This window comes from Azolla caroliniana, unplaced genomic scaffold, assembly GCF_043228905.1.
Source record: "Azolla caroliniana isolate FFs.n. ecotype wild unplaced genomic scaffold, voAzoCaro1.0.p SCAF_2, whole genome shotgun sequence".
Lineage (NCBI taxonomy): Eukaryota > Viridiplantae > Streptophyta > Polypodiopsida > Salviniales > Salviniaceae > Azolla > Azolla caroliniana.
The window spans coordinates 2,826,202-2,844,853 of record NW_028230437.1 but is presented as its reverse complement, the minus strand read 5'-3'; the positions used below and the strand labels follow the sequence as shown (position 1 = coordinate 2,844,853).

Below are 18,652 nucleotides of genomic sequence, written 5' to 3'. Positions count from 1 at the left end.
GATGGGGGGAGAAAGGGGCGTTTTGGAAAGAGCGTGTCCCATGTCCGGAATCCCGATCGATCTACGAGGGTTTGCTCTCATGGACGGAGAGCACCAAGTGGGCGGGCGGACACCCATGCCGAAGAGGTGGCCAGTGGCCGGGTCCGATGGCCGATTTGGCCGAGCCCCCGCCCATCCGTCCGCCCATCCCACTCCCATGCATGGCTTCTTCTTTCTCTTGATGGGCAATTTCACTTCTTCTTCATTCCATTTCCATTTCCATTCATGATACCTGCAGAGGAGACTGAGAAAAACAGAGCAGCCGCCGCCGTAGCAGAGGCTCACCCCCTGAGGCAGGAGGCCATCACCATGAAGCCCAGCACCGCCACTGCCTCCAACTGGCTCAGGCGTTGGTGGAAGACTAACCTAGCCGACCCTGTTATCCTCATCTTGCGCAGGTTAGACTCTAAATCCTCCGTTTTTTGCCTCTCTAAATCGTTTGCCCTGGGTGCTATCCTCCAAAGATCTGTTATTGACAATCATGACATAGCAGCGGAAGTTTCCCCCCCCTCATCGATGTCATTCGTTGTTAATTCATCATCTTCATCATCAGAGTCCGTAGATCATGTGTAAAACTGGTAACAAAAACACTGAAAGATCATAAATGATGAGAGAATACTAGCTCCCACGCTCATCGTTATCAGGAAATCCTAGATCATGTCTAAGAATGCGACGAAAATGGAAAGATCTGAAGGATGAAGGCGAAGGAGCATTTTAAGCATTCCATTTAACTCCATATTAATGCATTTGATCTTTGAAGTATCATTTTTATCTAGCAGTTCTGACTTTTATCATTGATTGGATCGGCTTGGTCACTTCCTTTGTATTTTCTTTTTGGTACAAGCAATTGTGAGAAATCTTTGTGGAAAACTAGAGATATTTGTTTTTCTTTCATATAATATTACCGGCTACTCCGTGATATATCTAACTTACCCGATTAGCATTACTATCATTGTGGGTTTCATATTTCTAATACATTAACTCATTTCTTCCCTTCACCTTTCTCTCTCATATGCGGTTATCTCATCACTCGATGATTGGATTGTCCACCACAGGAACGATGTTATGGAAGATTTTTAACACAGTGCTTGACATGTATGATTTGACGTCAACAGTTGTATCATTGTCACGGCTGGGAATTATGAAGGTATAACATTTCTGCTTTTGGACCATAAACAGGATGGATGGGTCTTATCAAGTATGATTTTTTTACCATAATAGAGCAATGGATCTTTAAAAAAGAGAGCATGGTGCTCATCCCAATAATATCCACTCTTAACCCTGTTCATAACATGGTTACATCATGGCAGAAAAGAAATGCAGTTCCATGCACCATCCGACTTCTCTAGCCCTTTCATCTTTAACTTCAAAATTGGCATACTTTATCTCAAAATCTTAGTGCATGGCTAAGCTGAGTACATTATTAAATAGCTGGATGATGAATCACCATTTCTAGAGACTGGTGGAATCCTAATAGTATCAGAAGTTATCCACCTTTGTTATACTTTCTTACCAGGGCAGTTGCTCAACAGATTAAGATGGCACTCTGATGAACTCAATCAAAGGATTTTTTTGAAACACCAAATTGAAATAGGATGATGCTTTTCCAGCTCTTCAGCTGAAAACCCCAAAGGTAGTAAAACCATGCTCTAGATTAATTTGATATTGCTGACTTGAAAACTGAAATCTATTTTATCGATAAGCAGCAAGACATCCCCAAATCAAAACTTATAAACCCTAATATCGTCTTCTTCAGTTACATTCTGAGGAAGGACAAATACCACTTCTTTGACAATTGATCTTTAGGTGTCAAGAGTGTGGGTGAACATATTTGCAAGATTGTTCTTTGAAGGATGATACTCAAATGTGATTCTGTCAAATTAACTTTTTACATTCTAAAGTGTTCCCTAGGATTCCCTGCGAAGGCAATTTCACTTTGACTGTACAAACAGATAGTTATTTGTGGTCGTCATTGATTATGCATATCTTCTGAGCCCTTTTCAAATGCATTACCCACAAATCTTTAGATGTAACGACCAAATCTTCTTTGTACGTTGATTTAGTTGAAGAAGCTGACACAGAAGTTTACTTCTTACTAAACTAAGAAATAGGTCCACTATGGTCCTTTAGACACCAAATAATACCCTGAAATTGATGTTCAAATTGTGCTAGATCAGAGGTAGAGGAACTGTAGACTTCATCACGATTGGAATGGGCTATGCCATAATCAGCCCTCTCTGAAAGATATTTTAACATACTCAATGCCTCGTGCCAATGCGAGAGGTGAGTATTACTAGAAAAGTGACCTAATATGTCCGCTAAATAGCACAGTATACTAGGATAAGTTAAATACCTTAGATCTGTAAATTCAGACAACCTATAATGCTTATTTAATGTTGAATGTGGAACAGTTGGACACAAGACTTGTTAATGAGAATTTATTGGAAAAGATAAAAGAGGATTTCTGATTTGGCAGTGACCTAGAAAAGTGACCTAATGTGTCTGCTAAATAACACACATGTATCCTAGGATAAGTTAAATACCTTAGATCTGCAAATTCAGACGAGCTATCATGCTTATTTAATGTTGAATGTGGAACAGTTGGACACGATACTTATTAATGAGAATTTAGCCTCCCGAATTCAGGTGAGCTATCATGCTTACTTGATGGTGAATGTGGAACAATAGGACATGATGTATGTCAATGAGGATTTATAAGAAAAGATTAAGAGATGATTTATGATGTGGCAGTGAGCCTCACATCAGCAGGACAGGTTAATGGCTGCAATCACAAAGGAGGTAGAGGAGTTGGTGTACATCTGTGACATGCGCTGGATGTCTATGCAATGCGTGCTTCCCAGGGTGTTCATGATAATTTAGCCATTTGCATTGCAACATTGGGTTTCCGAATGGCTGCATCCCTGTGGTATCGAGCATATCCACCTAATTCATGATTGAATCATAGCTCATTTAGGAAGATGGGCTATCCTTAGATTCCAGCCATCATCTCAAAGATAATCAGGATCGTTACCTGCTTCCCATGCCAACAACCTTGCTTCGAAATATGTGGTCATAGATTGATCGTCCGTGAGCAGGTCACCTTTCTTTTTGTGCACCTTTTGAGTGTAACTTGCACTCAGTAACACTTATTCTCTTTTCTCATGTAGAGGACATCATTCACAAAGTCCATTAATGATGCCCTTTTACAGTTGAATTGAGCAATTAGCCATCCAGAGTTTAATATCTGCCTGAGCCATCTTAGGACTACCTTTACCAACGGTCATAACTTATAATACCAAACCTTCTGCTCCGATATCAAGTATTGTTGGAGGGGTGATACCATTTGCCATTATAAGTGTGAAACTCGTATTATCGGTTTCAAAAGGTGTTGCTGCCCAATGTGTATTCTAGTGATTTTGGGGCTGTTATATGTGGGATTGTGACTATAGGTTCCCTGTGTCCATCTTGGCTGTGTCTTTGCACTCATTGAAGTAGATCATGCCATGGTTGAGGGTCTAATCTTAGGACTTCTCCTATAGTGAACACTACTGGCCTAGCCAAGATTGACTCAAGATGTCTTTTCTCTAGCATGGGGAGCCTGGCTGTCCTATATACTTCTTTTATTAGCTAGGACACCTTAAGGTGTAGGAGTCTCTGTCGCAAAGCCACATTATCTTCTTAAATTCTAGGTGTAGATAGGCAATAGAAATTTCCATTGGAGATCTAATTGTTGATCTTTTCTTACTCTAGGTAATAGTCCATCTTGTCGGGAGTGGATTTCCGCCCTCGGTCCACTAAAGTCAATAGCTTTTGTATAGAAAATTTTGAATTAGGTGCGTGAGTCGTTGGGGTTACTGTCTTAGAGTTTTTGGTATTCTTTGCTTGGGTCATTGGTGGAGTCCTAGTTTGGGATCTTATTGGGGGGTTCCTCATGGCCTATAGAAGTGCTATCAAAGTTAGGCCTAGCCGTGGTCTGTGAATCTGGTGGTACATATGTTGTGTTTACAAGCTTTAGCAATTTCTGCATTCAACATCTCTTTGTACTAGCAGGCTATTGTTTTTCTCTTTGCTAGTTCGTCCAACCAGAGATCGATCTCTTTATTCCAGGGTTTGAATTCAAGGAGGACATCTTCTTTGGTGTGGATGAGGTTATCTAAGGTGAACTTTGGCCAACCCTTCTGAAAGGAGGTGGGTGTATTAGTTGATGTTGTCTCACAAATCTTGTTTAGGTCTATATTTTTAAGCCAATCACTTAGCCCGGCCTTGGTCTTTTTGTGGTTGAGTGGTATGGGAGGTGCACTTTTCAAAGGTTCTTGCGAACCTCGGAAACCAAACCATTGGATACCTTAGTATAAGTTTGATTTGTCGGACACAGACAGGGAGTTGTACACGAGAAACTTACACAATGGGACTTGTTTGATGCGTGTAGAGATGTATGCATCTATATAGAGAGAAACTGTTTATGTTTTACTATATTGTTCGTGTGTACTTTTTCTTTTTTAGTGAACATGATTTTTCGCCACGATAGATCACCATGATGGTTCATCACAGTGAAAGCTGTTGACTGTTTCTACATGATTATGCTGTAAACTCAACATGATAGTTGAGGTTGAATTCTAGACAATGGCTGTTGATGAGCTCAACACAAAGGTGGGGTGGTTTACAATCTCAACATGATTGTTTACAATGAGCTCAACACGATGGTTTTGGTTGAGGTTTGAAAACCTCAACATGATGGTTCGGGTTGAGGTTTAAAATCTCAATATGGTTTATAGTGAGCTCAAAAGAATGGTTCTGCTTGAGGCATGAAAACCGTAACATGGTTTACTATGAGCTCAACATGATGGTTGACAATACCTGTGCACGATGGTTTTCTATTGAAGTTTTCAATCTCAATATGATGGTTTCTGTTATGTACATGATAGAAACATGTCTATACGACAAAAGTAGTTGAAACATTATGAGACAAACCTCAACATTATACTTCTTGTTGACTGTTGACACTATATACAATAGTTCAGTATGACAAGGCCGAGTGGTGAGTTTGTATGCATGTGTTGAAACCTTACAAGGCCTTTAACTGCAAGCCTTGAAGGGTACACTTTAGCCTCTAAACTGTACTAATATTCTCTGTCCAAGATCTAGATTGTCTCGAGAAGTTAATACCTTCAACTAGTGATTAATACTAATTGACAGTTATCGTTAACGGAATGGATGAAGAAACAATTAACCAGTACATGTGATTAAAATACAACCACCAAAAAATCAACTCTAAAAAAATAAGAAAATTTTGACACGAAAGGCTCATTAAGCGCAGTTTACTACTGAAAACTGCAACACGAAACAAAATAAAATGACAAAAATAAATAATAAAAAATGTAACAATTGATGGTTGGCGGTGGTTCTTACTCATCGCCTTAGCTTAAGCGTAGTCGTGGGAGCTAGGAATCAAGTTGCAAGCTGCGAGGGTTTTGCAAAGAGAGTAAAGAGCATGCGATTGGTGTTTGCCTAGGGTTAAAACTTAAACTCATTATAAAACATCATAAAAGCAAGAAAACATGTACCTGGGGGACAGTATGCTGTCCGTAGAAGCCTGAAGGCGTGCAAGCTGCAGGAGGTGCTCTAAGCTCAATAGAAGGAGGTTCTCGTCACCGTGCACTATGTAGGCTCCCTCTCCCTCTATCTCACTCCCTCTCTCCCTCTCTCTCTGATGTCTGTGTTGAGACTCAATAGTTGACTCTCAGCTTCTAAGTTTGTTGAGTTTACACTCTCTCTGAAGTTCTAACTTTTAGAGAAAAATGACCTAATTATTAAATGACATAACTGGCTTAACCGGTTTTGCAGGGTCAAGTTGAGCCGAACTGAGCTCAAACCGTTTAAACAGGCTCAAGCCAAAGCGGAGCTGAGCCCGTCGCTAAACCCCTAACGTTTTAGCAAAATGGTTTAGGCTTGAACCCAGCTGTTGCCAATTACTAATTACCAAGATGAAATCACCAAAAGAGGAAATTGTAGACATCAACCACCCATATAGAGCTTAACCTGTTTGTGCCAAACCGGTATAGGCTTAACCTGTTTAGGGATTGGTTCGGTTCGGTTCAGCCCACGGTTGAGAACCCCCAAACCGGTTTGGCTTGGATAACCGAGCCATTGCCGATTCCTTGAGATTAAGAAAGCGATTAAGGGGAGAGAATGACTTAAGAATTAGCCATAATGAGTATGTTAGGATGATAGATTTTTGTAAAAGGTTTATAGTTTTACTTTTATACTTGGGAGGATATAAAGGTTTATAGAATATTACCTTTATATGCCATTCACAATGTTAGTCTCTCTCTTTCTTTAAAGGAGTCTCAAGTGTATCCCTTTCTAGAGTGTTTAATGTGAGATGTTTGGCAGATACATTATAAATGGGTTATTAAAATAATATTTATAAATGGCATCATTCATTTAAGTAGATTACAACTATACGTGGGAGGATATAAAGGTTACTAGATATTACCTTTATATGCCATTCACCTTATGATGGGTGAACCGATGACAGAAGCCCTGTGAATGAAGGTCTCAAATATAACAGTCCCAAGTCCTTGTTGGGAAAGTCCTTAGCATAATGATCTGGGCATTATCTTGGAAAAAGACTCACTAAAATAGAAAATTGTCGTTTTATCTGACATTAAACGTACTGGAGAGTTGCAAGCATAGTTTCTATCCTCTTGTACCTCACTTTAGTTTAAGGAAGTAATGATGATTCTCTGGGCTTTGAAGATCCGTAAGTGTTATTTTGTCATTAAGATAATTTAATATCAAGTCTCATGCTGACAATTGCATGAACCATTGAGAGTATTAATATATCGATCCACCCGATTCCAATGGCGTGACACACTCTAGTGAATTATAAAGATGTTTGAATAAGAGGAGATCCATATTAGGGTATCCAACCTGATTTAAGTAATGATAAAGATAGTGTAACATACTCTTGTAATGATAAAGATAGTTTCAATGAGAGGAGATTCGTTTTAGAGTATTGCTTTTGTTTGCTTTGTTGCGTTGTATTTCTTGATTAATGATGTAAAAGCTTATGTATTGACTTCCGCAAAAACCGATGTATTTTCCTTTTGGCTCTCCTTGTGGACAAATAAAAACCATCCTGCTGAAGCCCAGGATTTGGTTTTAGATGAGGCTGAAAGCAGAAAATTGGAGTTTTTTCTGGTGACTATGTCCTATTCGTTTATTCGACATGTTGCCAGATAGACATGGATTGGTATAGGCACATTATGGTGAGGCCTGGTGGAGTACCCCTTCTCCCATAAACAAAAGGCTGCAAGCATAAGAGCAGATTACAGGAGACTGAATCATGCATCCTGGAAAGCACGGAAGCAAAGTGGGCCCTTTCAACTTGTAACTTATTATGGTCCCAATTATCTGCTAGTAAAATGGGCGAGATTTTCAGTGGTAGGAAAGCTCCAGAAAGAAGTCAAAGGACCCATACCACCTGTCTACCTTCCTAAGGTGGATAGCAAATTATTATAGTGCAAATTATTATTTCAGTTGCATCTGACGCACTACATAATGTGTGCACAACACCAATTGTATGCCAGTGACTATCAATTAGGATAAACAAAACTGCTAGTCTTGTTTATCTCACAAAGGCCACTTTACAAGAGAACAAGTAAATGCCTATACATTTGCTTGATTCTTAATCTGGATGCTTATTCGTGTTATTATTTAATCACTTTTTCTTCTTTCTTCTGACATCTATCTTGGACGTTAAAACACTCAAGCAAATATCTTTATTCAATAAAATCGTGCTGCTGATCTCAGCATATATCTATCCTATTATATTGATCAGTGAGGTTATTAATTACTCATTCTACATGGCAGAGGTACAGAGCCCAAGCAACTTGCTTTTTCGGCAGCTCTAGGCATCACTCTGGGAATTTTCCCTGTTTGTGGTATGACAAACATGGAGTGAAAATTAATAATGTGTTTCTTTCCATTAGGATAAAATGTGCTTTACAAATGCATCTTTCCATTCTTCAACAGGGGTTACAGTATTTCTTTGTGGCATAGCTGCTGCAATTCTTGGTTCTAGATGTCACACCCCAACACTAATGCTTGCCAATTTCATAGCAACACCTGTTGAGCTCAGGTATTGAATTTACTGATTAAAATAAAGTTATTTCCTTAATGCTGACTTTGGATGTATGTATTTGATACTATCTTGCTAGTGTTTTGTAAAACTTACAAAATTATGCTCACTCTCTCAAATTTACATCGATATGTTCAGTCAAAAAAGATCTAAAACTTGGTTAGAAAATATCTTAGCACAAAAAGAGGATGTTTATGTCTTACGATGTTACCTATCGAATACTGACTTGAAAATCAAAATGCTTGGTAGCCTCATAATACCATTTCTGCGGTTTGGAGAATGGATGGTCAACAGCCCCACACAATTTGAGCTCACATCGGATGCATTTAAGAAGATCATTAGTGGATCGGCAAGTCGAGATCTATTGTGGGGGGTCTCTCATGTGGTTTGTAATCTATTCTTGTATTGAATCTTTCAGATGCTTTTGCCTCGTTTACACGGCCACATATTGCATGATCTCTCATGTGGTTTGTAATCGATTTGTGTATCGAATCTTCATATGCCTTATCAGTCTCATTAAACCAGCAAACATATGAAAACATTGCGAACTTGGATGAATTTTCCAGGTGCTTGGATGGCTTGTCATTGCACCTTTTGTAGTTGCTGCTCTTTATGTTCCTCTGGTTCCACTGTTCCGATGGTCTATCCGCAAGTTCTCTGTTGTAGATCACAAGGTTTCCATCAGGCTTGGAGAAATCTCGTCCCAGAAGGCGGCTATAGCATGAGATCTGCGATGCCATTCTAAAAGAATGCAATGCTAGCTCTTCCATCCATTAGGCACTTGTAAACGTATATACCCCCGTAAACAAAAAACACATTCAATCTTGGTTTTGTGCCTCAATGCTTGCTCGTTATTTATCATATCATCGTGTTTGTTAGTTTTCATCCCCCCTGCTTCCCCATAACAAAATCAATATATTTGGAATTTCACAAGTTTGTGTATTACATTTGGAATTCCAATGTTTAGGGAACCATTATACGCAAGCCACAAATTTCAAACATAAAAAAAATCATTATTGGGGACCATTATTGGTTTTACTATTCAAACATAAAAAAATAAACATTAAAAACAATTAACCACAATAATTTATGCATGCATCTTCATATTTGACCCATGCAGGTTAATGATGGTCCTTATTAACCTTAGGCCCATAGGCATGGTATTATTAATCTTAAGACATGTCATGTTTGGGTGTTACTCATATGAGATGCCTTTGTGTTGCTTAAACGATGTCTAATGTGATGTTTAAGTGACTTCTACTGACAATTTTTGGGGTAGCATTGTGTTGCTAAAGGCACATGGTTTGAACCGCTCCTAAATAGACACTTTTCCATATTTCATGTGTTAAAATTTGTTATAAATGTAATGTGGGTCAATTTCACATGCTGAGTTGGTTAAAGTGTAATTTTTATGATTCAAAGGTTGCATGTGTGAATCCTTATGGCTAAATTCTTGCTTGTTCTTTAAAGCACATGGGATGAAATTGCTCAAGAATCTCCAAGATCAAGCTCTAATCAAGCATTAAAGAAATAATTTATCGTGTTTAAAGAATTGGAAATTAGTTGTATATGCTCCTCATGTCGTATGAATGTTTATTGTAATTATAATTCTCATTGTTTTGATTTGAATGTCAACCTACATGCACCAAAAAGCGTCAATAAGAGAAATTTTGAATGACAGGCCATTCACTCTATATCTTCAAAGGGTAAAGCAAGAAAAACAACATCTTCCTTATAAGCCATAATAATTAGACATTGGCCATCGTAGATATAGGGGCCTACTCATGGTGATGAGCTTATTATAAGCGCGCACAACTAAAAGTAACGACAAAAGAGTTTGCCAGTCATGAATGTCCATTTTTGGAGTTTGGCTGCATTTTATTTTAAAGGGCAATTCGTTTTTGCAAGACAAGTTTGGAAGTTCTGTGGAATGTTATCATTTGGGGATCTCTTCGTTAAAATTAGTATTAACATATAATTGGGTGAAGACAATTTGTTCATGCTTGTGGTAAGGTAAACACGTTAATGATTTGCATAAAGACATGTCTCTAAGGAATCATGACTATCATTGCACGAATGATTCCTTAGCAAATCTATTTTTTATTCCCCTTCTCATAAAAAATATTAGAGATACTCGATGTTTTACCACTTGTTAATCATGATCAAAGGCCACAAATTTTGATAATTTGACTTATTGATCTATTTCCTTAGTTTGATGTGTATTTTATCCTCAATTTCTTTGTGCAAACTTGTCAAATACTATTTGATAACACAATTGGTCAAAAGTTGTGGATTTTTCCACAATATGGCTCATGATGTTTGTTAGGAACTATAACCATCTGTGCTTTGAAAGAGTTCAAACATTTCATCCCCGCAAAGATGTATGTTAGTTTGTGTGCAAGCGTCATCAAGAAGAGGATTAGTAAATACTGTGGTAGAAGGGAATGTACTAACAAGGATCAAGAAGTAGGTGCTCATGTGATCAAAATGTGATATTGAGAGCTTTGAACCAACATCAAGGGAGCTTGTACCTACCTCTAGTTTAGAAGGAGATGAGGAAATTAGGAGGGTTAAGCGTGATCCTTAAAAGCATGCCTTGGAATCTAATTGTTTGTCATTTATTTTACCATCATTATGGATATCATCTTATCTTTTTTTATTGTAATGATTTTACAAGTCTTGATGTAGTATTTTGTTTTCCATTTTAATACAAGTTTTTTTTTTCCAAAAAATTAGTACAAGTTTTTTACACTGTATTTAAATAAATCGTTAATGCTTTAGATATCCTTGATGGAACGGAGTTTGATTGGATTTCTCTTAGATCTATTATACTGGAATCCAACTAATTTTGCATAACAAACCCACTTGTTCCTATATATATTGTGATTATTTGAGATACTGTCAATATTTATATATTAATATAAATAAAACAAATATTGTAGTTAAGATAGAAATATAGTAGTATATTTATATAGTAGTTGAGAAACTTTGTAAGCTATAGAAAATATCACTTTCTGAGGTAGTTTAACTACCACCCATAAACCAAAACATTTATGGGGTGATTTTCATCATTTTGAGGCAATGTGTAACAAAAAATCCACAAAATAGCTCACGGTTTTGTTTTAAGAGGCAATATAAATTTGACTGATACAAGTATTTGTGTTCAATAAAACCCAATCAAGAGTAGGTTCTTGATGAAAGTTAAAAGCACCATCCTAGTAACTCGTGTTATTCCAAATTTTCGGTTCGAAATGGAAGTGATGTGTCAAGTTACATGTGAGTTGCCTAGAGAGGTTAGGACTCAGGAGCCCACGAGTCAAGGAGACCCTAATTTTAATGTTGTCCAAAGCATTTTGTTTGAGTACAGTAGGAATATCATGAAAAGAAGGGGGGACAAAACATTATGTCCTTGGGCCATCCAAATAAATTCCATCAATATCTTGAGTCAATGTGAAAGGCCCTCTTGTAATATTAGACTAGAACTCTAGCATGCTTGCTAGAAGGAAAGTTTACCGCGCAAGTGACGGGAGTCCTCCTCATACATATGGCCTCAAGCTCTGAAGAATCCAACCCTAACCCTAGCGGGGTCTTCTTGGCTGCGTACAAATGTAGGTTGGTTAATTGGGAGGAGGATGTATTGAATACTGTCCATAGTATGAATGGGTAACTTGAGACAGTTTTCTTTTGGAATTCTATTGTCCAAGATAAGCCTATATATGAACAACCATGTTGGGGAAGTGAGTCTCATTGTCCACTCTTTATGTGTGTATGTGTTCTGCCCATGTGATGATGGGCCCAAGTTGTGCCACAAAGTTCCAACCAAGTTTGATATTATGTATGCCGACACTTTTTCCAACCAAACCTACCAATTTTTTTTACTCCATGTGATGTACCCCTACATTAATGAACCTACAACCGCCACCCGACCTTCAAAACACCTACAACCTCCTCTATGATTGTGGATTACACTTAAAGGAACTGTACCATTCATATTGTAGATCCTTGTTAAGGACATTTAGTGTTCTGTAGTTGCGAGTTTGGGCAAGAGAAGGACATCCTACAACCTCCTCGAATGCAAAGGCCTCTATGATTGTGCATTACACTAGGAATTGTAACCATTCGTATTGTGGATCCTTGTGAGGAGACTTGTGTTTTTTGTAGTTAACGAGTTTGGGCGAGAGAAGGAGTTTATTGGTGAATCGTTTGGTGGACGGGATGAGATGTGAAAGAAGCCGGAAGATTCCGGGGGGGTTGCGATGGTGAAGAATGATGTGATCAGATATGGCGTGTGGGGGTGGGGGGGGGGGGGGGGTTGGGTTAATGGAGGGTTAGTGTTAACAATCAGCTTAACGGTTTAAACGGTTCGGTTCAAACCGAACCTTTGCTGATTATTACGGTTTAAACGGTTCGGTACAACTCAACTTGAACCGAACCGAATCATTGCGGATTGTTAGTTTAAGTTAGTGTTAGGGTTAGAATTAGGTTAGGTTAGGATTAGGTTAGGGTTAGGGTTAGGGTTAGGGTTAGGGTTAAGGAGAGAAAGAATGAGAGGAAGGAAAAGGACAGAGAAGGGATTCCACGAGGCGTTGACCCGAAGTGGGCGCCGCCAAAAAGCAAAACAGAAAAACCAAAAATCAAATCGGTTGCTCTGCTTTTGTTTGTTTCTGCTCCCGATGACGTGGCGTGGGCCCATTGGTTGCCTGCCTCGCCACGTGTCGCCACCCGATAGGCCCGTCGCCACACACCCACAGAGACTCCTAAATAATTAAGCAAATATATATATATATATATATATATATTATTTTCACGCTTTTTTTTAAAGGATTTTCCTTTTTCTTTTCCGGATTTTTCTTATTTTATTTTTTTAACTCTCTTTATTTTATTTTATTTTATTTTGCATGTGTTTGTTTTTCCTCGTGTGTTTATGAGGGAAGGGTTTGGGTGTGAAAAAAAGAAAAGAAAACCCTTTTGATTAATATTTTTTTTTTCTTTTTTAAATTTGTTAAAATTTGCTTTTTTTTTTTTTTTTTTTTTTTTGTTGCATTTTGCTTTTGCTTTTTAAAGGGGCGCAAATGCTAACCCTTCACAAATCCTCGAAGGTGGAGGGCTTTTACAGCCCCCTCTCTCATCAATCAATCAATCAATCAATCAATCGAACAATCAATCAATCAATCAATCAATTGATCGATCCATCCATCATTGGATCCGATCGATTGGATCGATCGACCCACCCCACATTATAAATTAGATCAATGCCTATGCCGACACCCGCACCGGCCACGAATTGGACAGCCGAAGCAGACACCGGCGATATGAGCAGCGCCGCCCATCATTCCTCCACCGAGCAGCAAGAAAACAAAAAAACCCACCAACAGTCACAATCCATCAGGTATAAATGTATATATGTATACAATCTCTCATGTACCAGCTAATTAGTTAGGATGTTATCATTGGTGCAATATAATCTAATCTAATCCAATCCAATCTAATCTCTAATCTAATCCAATCCAATCGAATCTCTAATCTAATCTAATCTAATCCAATCTAATCTCTATTCTAATATCTAATCTAATCTAATCTAATCTAATCCAATCTAATCTCTAATCCAATCCAATCCAATCCAATCTAATATAATCCAATCTAATCCAATCCAATCTAATCTCTAATGTAATCTAATATAATCCAATCCAATCCAATCCAATCCAATCCAATCCAATCCAATATAATCTAAATATACATTATGTGTGATTTTGAAATTCATCGCGCAATGGTCGGCCGGCACACCAGCGCGTCCCTCGCATCCCTCGCGAGAGAGATGGGACCACGAGTGGTGGTGGTGAGCCGTGGCAGTGGAAGCGGCATTGTGAATGGTGCGGCCCCCACGCCTCCGCCTCCGCCCCGGAAACCCGAGCTCATGAAGACGAGCCTCAGTGACAGCTCTCTCAAGCTCACTCATGTGCTTTACAATCTCTCTCCTGGAGGTGACTTGACTGCTCTTGTACTTGTACTACTAGTAATAGCATTAAAAAAGCAGATTAATTTGGCCCCATTCTTCTTTTGGGTGATTAATTCTCATGTTATGGTCTTAATTTTCTGCAAATCCATTAAACAACAACAAAAAAAAACAAACCCAACTGCCAGAGCTGTATGAGCATGCGATCAAGTACGAGAGCGGGTCATTCGTGACTTCTACGGGGGCACTCGCCACCCTCTCGGGCGCCAAGACAGGCCGATCTCCCAGAGATAAGCGTGTGGTTCGGGAGGACTCTTCGGAATGCGATTTGTGGTGGGGCAAGTAAGTGTTCAACTACTCCATGATTTAGCATAACTCATTGGAGCCTCCAATATATATATATATATATATCATATAAACTGTATATATATTGTTGTAAATTGTTGGAATTATAATGCCATCATTGATTGTAGAGGTTCGCCAAACATTGAGATGGATGAGCATACATTCATGGTTAACCGAGAAAGAGCAGTCGATTACCTAAACTCGATGGAGAAGGTAAGAAAATTCAGTTGCATAATTTTCATTTCATATGAAAAATCCTGGCATAATTAGCATCATTTTGTTTAATTTTGTAACTAATGGAGTCTCCCCCATGCATTATTAACCCAAATTATGAAATTCGGAGTCGACAATATCGTAGAAAAATCCGTTAAGATAAAGGATTTCCGAGTAAGTGGTAGTCATCGGTCTCATTTAAATGATTGATAGCATATTGCTTAAACATGTGAATTTTGTTTCCCTATGTATGTGAAGGTGTATGTGAATGACCAGTTTTTGAACTGGGATGCGGAGCATCGAATCAAAGTGAGAATCATCTCGGCCAGGGCCTACCATTCACTCTTCATGTATAACATGTAAGCTGAATTACCATCATAATTAACATATATATATATATTAATGGTGGCAATCACCATTATCATCAACAAAGAATCATCATGATTAACATATAATATATATATGTATATATATATGTATATATATATATATATATATATTAATGGTGACAATCATCATCATCATCATTAAAGAATGAATGTTGTTCGATCGTGGAGAGGGCCGGGAAGGGAAGGGGGGTTGAAATCATATACATTAGTTGAATTGCTGCTTGATTGGTGTTTAAGATTGTGGCGCTGGAAGATCGATTTTTGCGATAATGAGTACCTACCTAGTAGAGTGCTTCATGTGTTGATGATTTATGATCATGACATGGCTAATATGCTACAAAACATGTTATGATCTTGGAAGCTATACATATAGATATATATGTTTTTATGGGTGGGCACCCACCCCCCCGGGATCGATTCACGCAGGTGTATCCGGCCAAGCCAAGAAGAGCTCGCGGAGTTCGGGACCCCCGACTTCACGATTTACAATGCCGGGAGCTTCCCGTGCAACCGATACACGCATTACATGACATCGTCGACTAGCATTGACCTAAACCTGAGGCGCAAAGAGATGGTCATTCTCGGGACGCAATACGCGGGGGAGATGAAGAAGGGCCTCTTCAGTGTCATGCACTACTTGATGCCCAAGAAGGGGATCCTGTCCCTCCATTCGGGCTGCAATATGGGCATTCAAGCCGGGGATGTCGCCTTGTTTTTCGGATTATCAGGTTCGGACATTGTGTATATATAGTCATGGTCATGGTCATGGTCATGGTCATGGTCATTGGTCATTGGTCATTGGTCATGGTCACCGGACATCTCGAAAGGAAGTTTGATATATATATATATATTCCCTTGGCATGACCCAAATTCGATTGCAATGTGGACACATTATTGAGAGATTTTGCTCACTATAAATTTGGGTTCTATATAGCATATGGTCTATGATTTTTTGAATCTACTTATTTGACATGATCTTAGGCACCGGAAAGACCACATTGTCGACTGATCCGAACCGTCTCCTCATCGGCGATGATGAGCACTGTTGGAGCGACAATGGAGTCGCTAATATCGAAGGAGGATGCTACGCAAAGTGCATTGACCTCTCTCCCAAGACCGAGCCCGAGATTTGGAATGCAATCAAGTTCGGAACTGGTAAGTAAAATCATTCATTCCATCTTTGCAGAATTAATGAATTCCTTCCCCCACCCCAAAGATCAATCATCATGTGATTATAGTCTCGCATCGCTTCAAATGCTGATGATCTAGTACTACTCGTAGTAGTAATCCGACTAAATTAAAAACTTTGGGGTCTTGCATCACGATGGACAGTATTGGAGAATGTTGTTTTCGACAAGCATACCCGAGAGGTGGATTATTTCGATAAATCGGTGACAGGTATAAAATTCGAAGAAAAGCATTATATACATCTTGATGTGTCTTGGTCTTGGTCTTGGTCTTGATCATGAATTAGTATTTCACTTACTCAAGTTGTCTTGGGTGGACATAGAGAATACGAGAGCATCTTACCCGATCGAATACATCCCGAACGCGAGAATCCCATGTGTCGGCCCTCACCCGAAGAATGTGATATTGCTCGCATGTGACGCGTTCGGAGTGCTGCCTCCGGTTAGCAAGTTGACACTGGCACAAACCATGTATCATTTCATAAGTGGATATACAGCTCTGGTACACAATCTCTCCCCCCAATCTCTAGAATTCAATCAGTTCAGCCCCAGGAGTAAAGGGTTTGGGGTTTAGGGTTTCATTAATTGACATGTTTCGTGGGTGCCTGTCATTTTGATTGTCAGGTTGCAGGGACCGAAGACGGGATCAAAGAGCCGCAAGCCACGTTCTCGGCATGCTTCGGAGCCGCATTCATAATGATGCATCCGACTAGGTACGCTACAATGCTCGCCGAGAAGATGCAAACCCACGGCGCAACCGCTTGGCTCGTGAACACCGGATGGTCGGGTGGCAGGTACAACTACAAAACTATACTCCTTGATTGATCTAGATTTCCATACCCATGTTATTACATGACCAATCTATCACTAGCTTTTTCTCATGTGACTTTCTTTGTCATGCTAAAAAGAAGAAGAAGAAGAAAAGTAATGCTAATAATAATGATGTGAGGATGGGCTTGTTAAAATGTAGTTATGGAGTTGGGAAAAGGATGAAACTTGAATATACTCGGAAGATTATCGACGCGATTCACAATGGCTCGCTTCTCGATGCAAACTACACGGAGACACCTGTGTTTGGACTCCAAATCCCCGACAAAGTGAACGGCGTCCCTTCCGATATCCTTCACCCCGAGAACATGGTAAAGGAAATAAAAGGACTTATAACCTTATCTAGATGGTCGTGGTTTTTCTTACACTATCTTATGTGTTGCACTGTTGTGTTCAATTAACTCACAAAACAAATCTTGCATTGTACCTCGGTGATACATAAGATTCATATTTTCTCATTTTGAGCGACCACCTTGTTTGTTTCCTTTTGGACATTTTTTTGTCTAGTGGGAAGACCAAAAAGCCTATCGAGATACTCTGGAGAAGCTAGCCGGACTTTTTGTGAACAACTTTGAGAGCTTCCTTGATTATCAGATTGGAGATGACAATGCACTCACACGTGAGATAGCAAGTGCTGGTCCTAAAGTTTAAACTACTCTTTGAAGCTCAAAAGGGAAGGACTTAAGGGAGATTGCTATATTAATGATGCTCTCATCACTATTAGCATCTACTAGATTATGTTTAAGTGTTCTTATCGATGGACAACAAATTATGCTTGTGTTCTGCTCGATGAAAAACGATATGTTGTGTGTCTTGCTATAAGTTTTAGCTAGAGAGTTTCCTTGCATCATCATTCATTCTTCATATGCTTGAATGTTGAGCTTCCACATAAAGAGGATATGTATTATTATATTTTGGCATATCCTTGGGGGCATAAAATAAGAACCTTGTTTTTGTTAGCATGCTTCTTTGACCCTTCCAAAATCTATGCCTTTTGTGAGATCATTGTGCTCTCCCTCTCTATATTTATGTCCAACCATTTAATGGTCTCCCATAGGTTACACTTCTAGCCACTTTAGGATGTAAAAATATTGTCATCGTCTTGTCAACACCATCTGCTCTGGTCATTTTGTTTGTTAATTGTTTGCCAATTGATCTAAATTTGGACATTATACGAGAGTTAATGTTGACACTTTTAACTCTTCATTAGAGGATGGCTGATGGTTTTAACTGATGTCAGCATAACCTTACAAATTATAATATATGACCTTTCATTTGAAATATCTTAGTGATGGGAATTGAGGGCAAGTCTATTAGCTCAATTTGGAGTTATGGTGTAAGGGTTATGACATTTTGTCAAGAAATCAAGTCTAGAGTTTCTTAACAAAAATCTCTTTTCCATTTCTCGACAACACATCACTTTGGAACATTGGAAATGCCTAAATGCCTCATTTGATGCAACATCTACTTACAAGGTAGCCAAACTTTTCATGAACTCTTAACTGAATTTTGAGATTTCATAAGAAATTGTTTTGAGCTAATCTAGTTATAAATA

General features: G+C 38.9%; 2 protein-coding genes across 2 annotated transcripts; both read left to right on the top strand.

Annotated features, from left to right (window-relative positions):
• Positions 1–279: 279 nt before the first annotated feature.
• On the top strand, positions 280–9,115 carry LOC147867087 (uncharacterized). The gene is made up of 5 exons (XM_087314832.1): positions 280–437; positions 7,915–7,985; positions 8,077–8,182; positions 8,432–8,567; positions 8,749–9,115. Exons 1-5 carry the CDS (start codon positions 349–351, stop codon positions 8,905–8,907), a joined length of 561 nt encoding a protein of 186 aa, XP_087170958.1. The 5' UTR covers positions 280–348; the 3' UTR covers positions 8,908–9,115.
• A 5,493-nt stretch (positions 9,116–14,608) lies between these two features.
• Positions 14,609–17,870, top strand: LOC147867086 (phosphoenolpyruvate carboxykinase (ATP) 1-like). Its single transcript, XM_087315995.1, has 9 exons — positions 14,609–14,693; positions 14,952–15,052; positions 15,509–15,810; positions 16,064–16,237; positions 16,415–16,480; positions 16,593–16,771; positions 16,894–17,063; positions 17,240–17,408; positions 17,605–17,870. The coding sequence occupies exons 1-9, from the start codon at positions 14,628–14,630 to the stop codon at positions 17,746–17,748; spliced, it is 1,371 nt and encodes a 456-aa protein (XP_087172121.1). The 5' UTR covers positions 14,609–14,627; the 3' UTR covers positions 17,749–17,870.
• The last annotated feature ends 782 nt before the right edge of the window (positions 17,871–18,652 follow it).

Excerpts from the sequence above, each read along its gene's own strand:
- LOC147867086 (XM_087315995.1), top strand. The coding sequence starts at position 14,628 with ATGGATGAGCATACATTCATGGTTAACCGAGAAAGAGCAGTCGATTAC. Across the intron at positions 15,053-15,508 it reads TCACTCTTCATGTATAACAT|GTGTATCCGGCCAAGCCAAG; the intron begins GTAAGCTGAATT and ends CGATTCACGCAG. Across the intron at positions 16,481-16,592 it reads TTTCGATAAATCGGTGACAG|AGAATACGAGAGCATCTTAC; the intron begins GTATAAAATTCG and ends GGGTGGACATAG.
- LOC147867087 (XM_087314832.1), top strand. The coding sequence starts at position 349 with ATGAAGCCCAGCACCGCCACTGCCTCCAACTGGCTCAGGCGTTGGTGG. Across the intron at positions 438-7,914 it reads GTTATCCTCATCTTGCGCAG|AGGTACAGAGCCCAAGCAAC; the intron begins GTTAGACTCTAA and ends TCTACATGGCAG. Across the intron at positions 8,183-8,431 it reads GCAACACCTGTTGAGCTCAG|CCTCATAATACCATTTCTGC; the intron begins GTATTGAATTTA and ends AATGCTTGGTAG.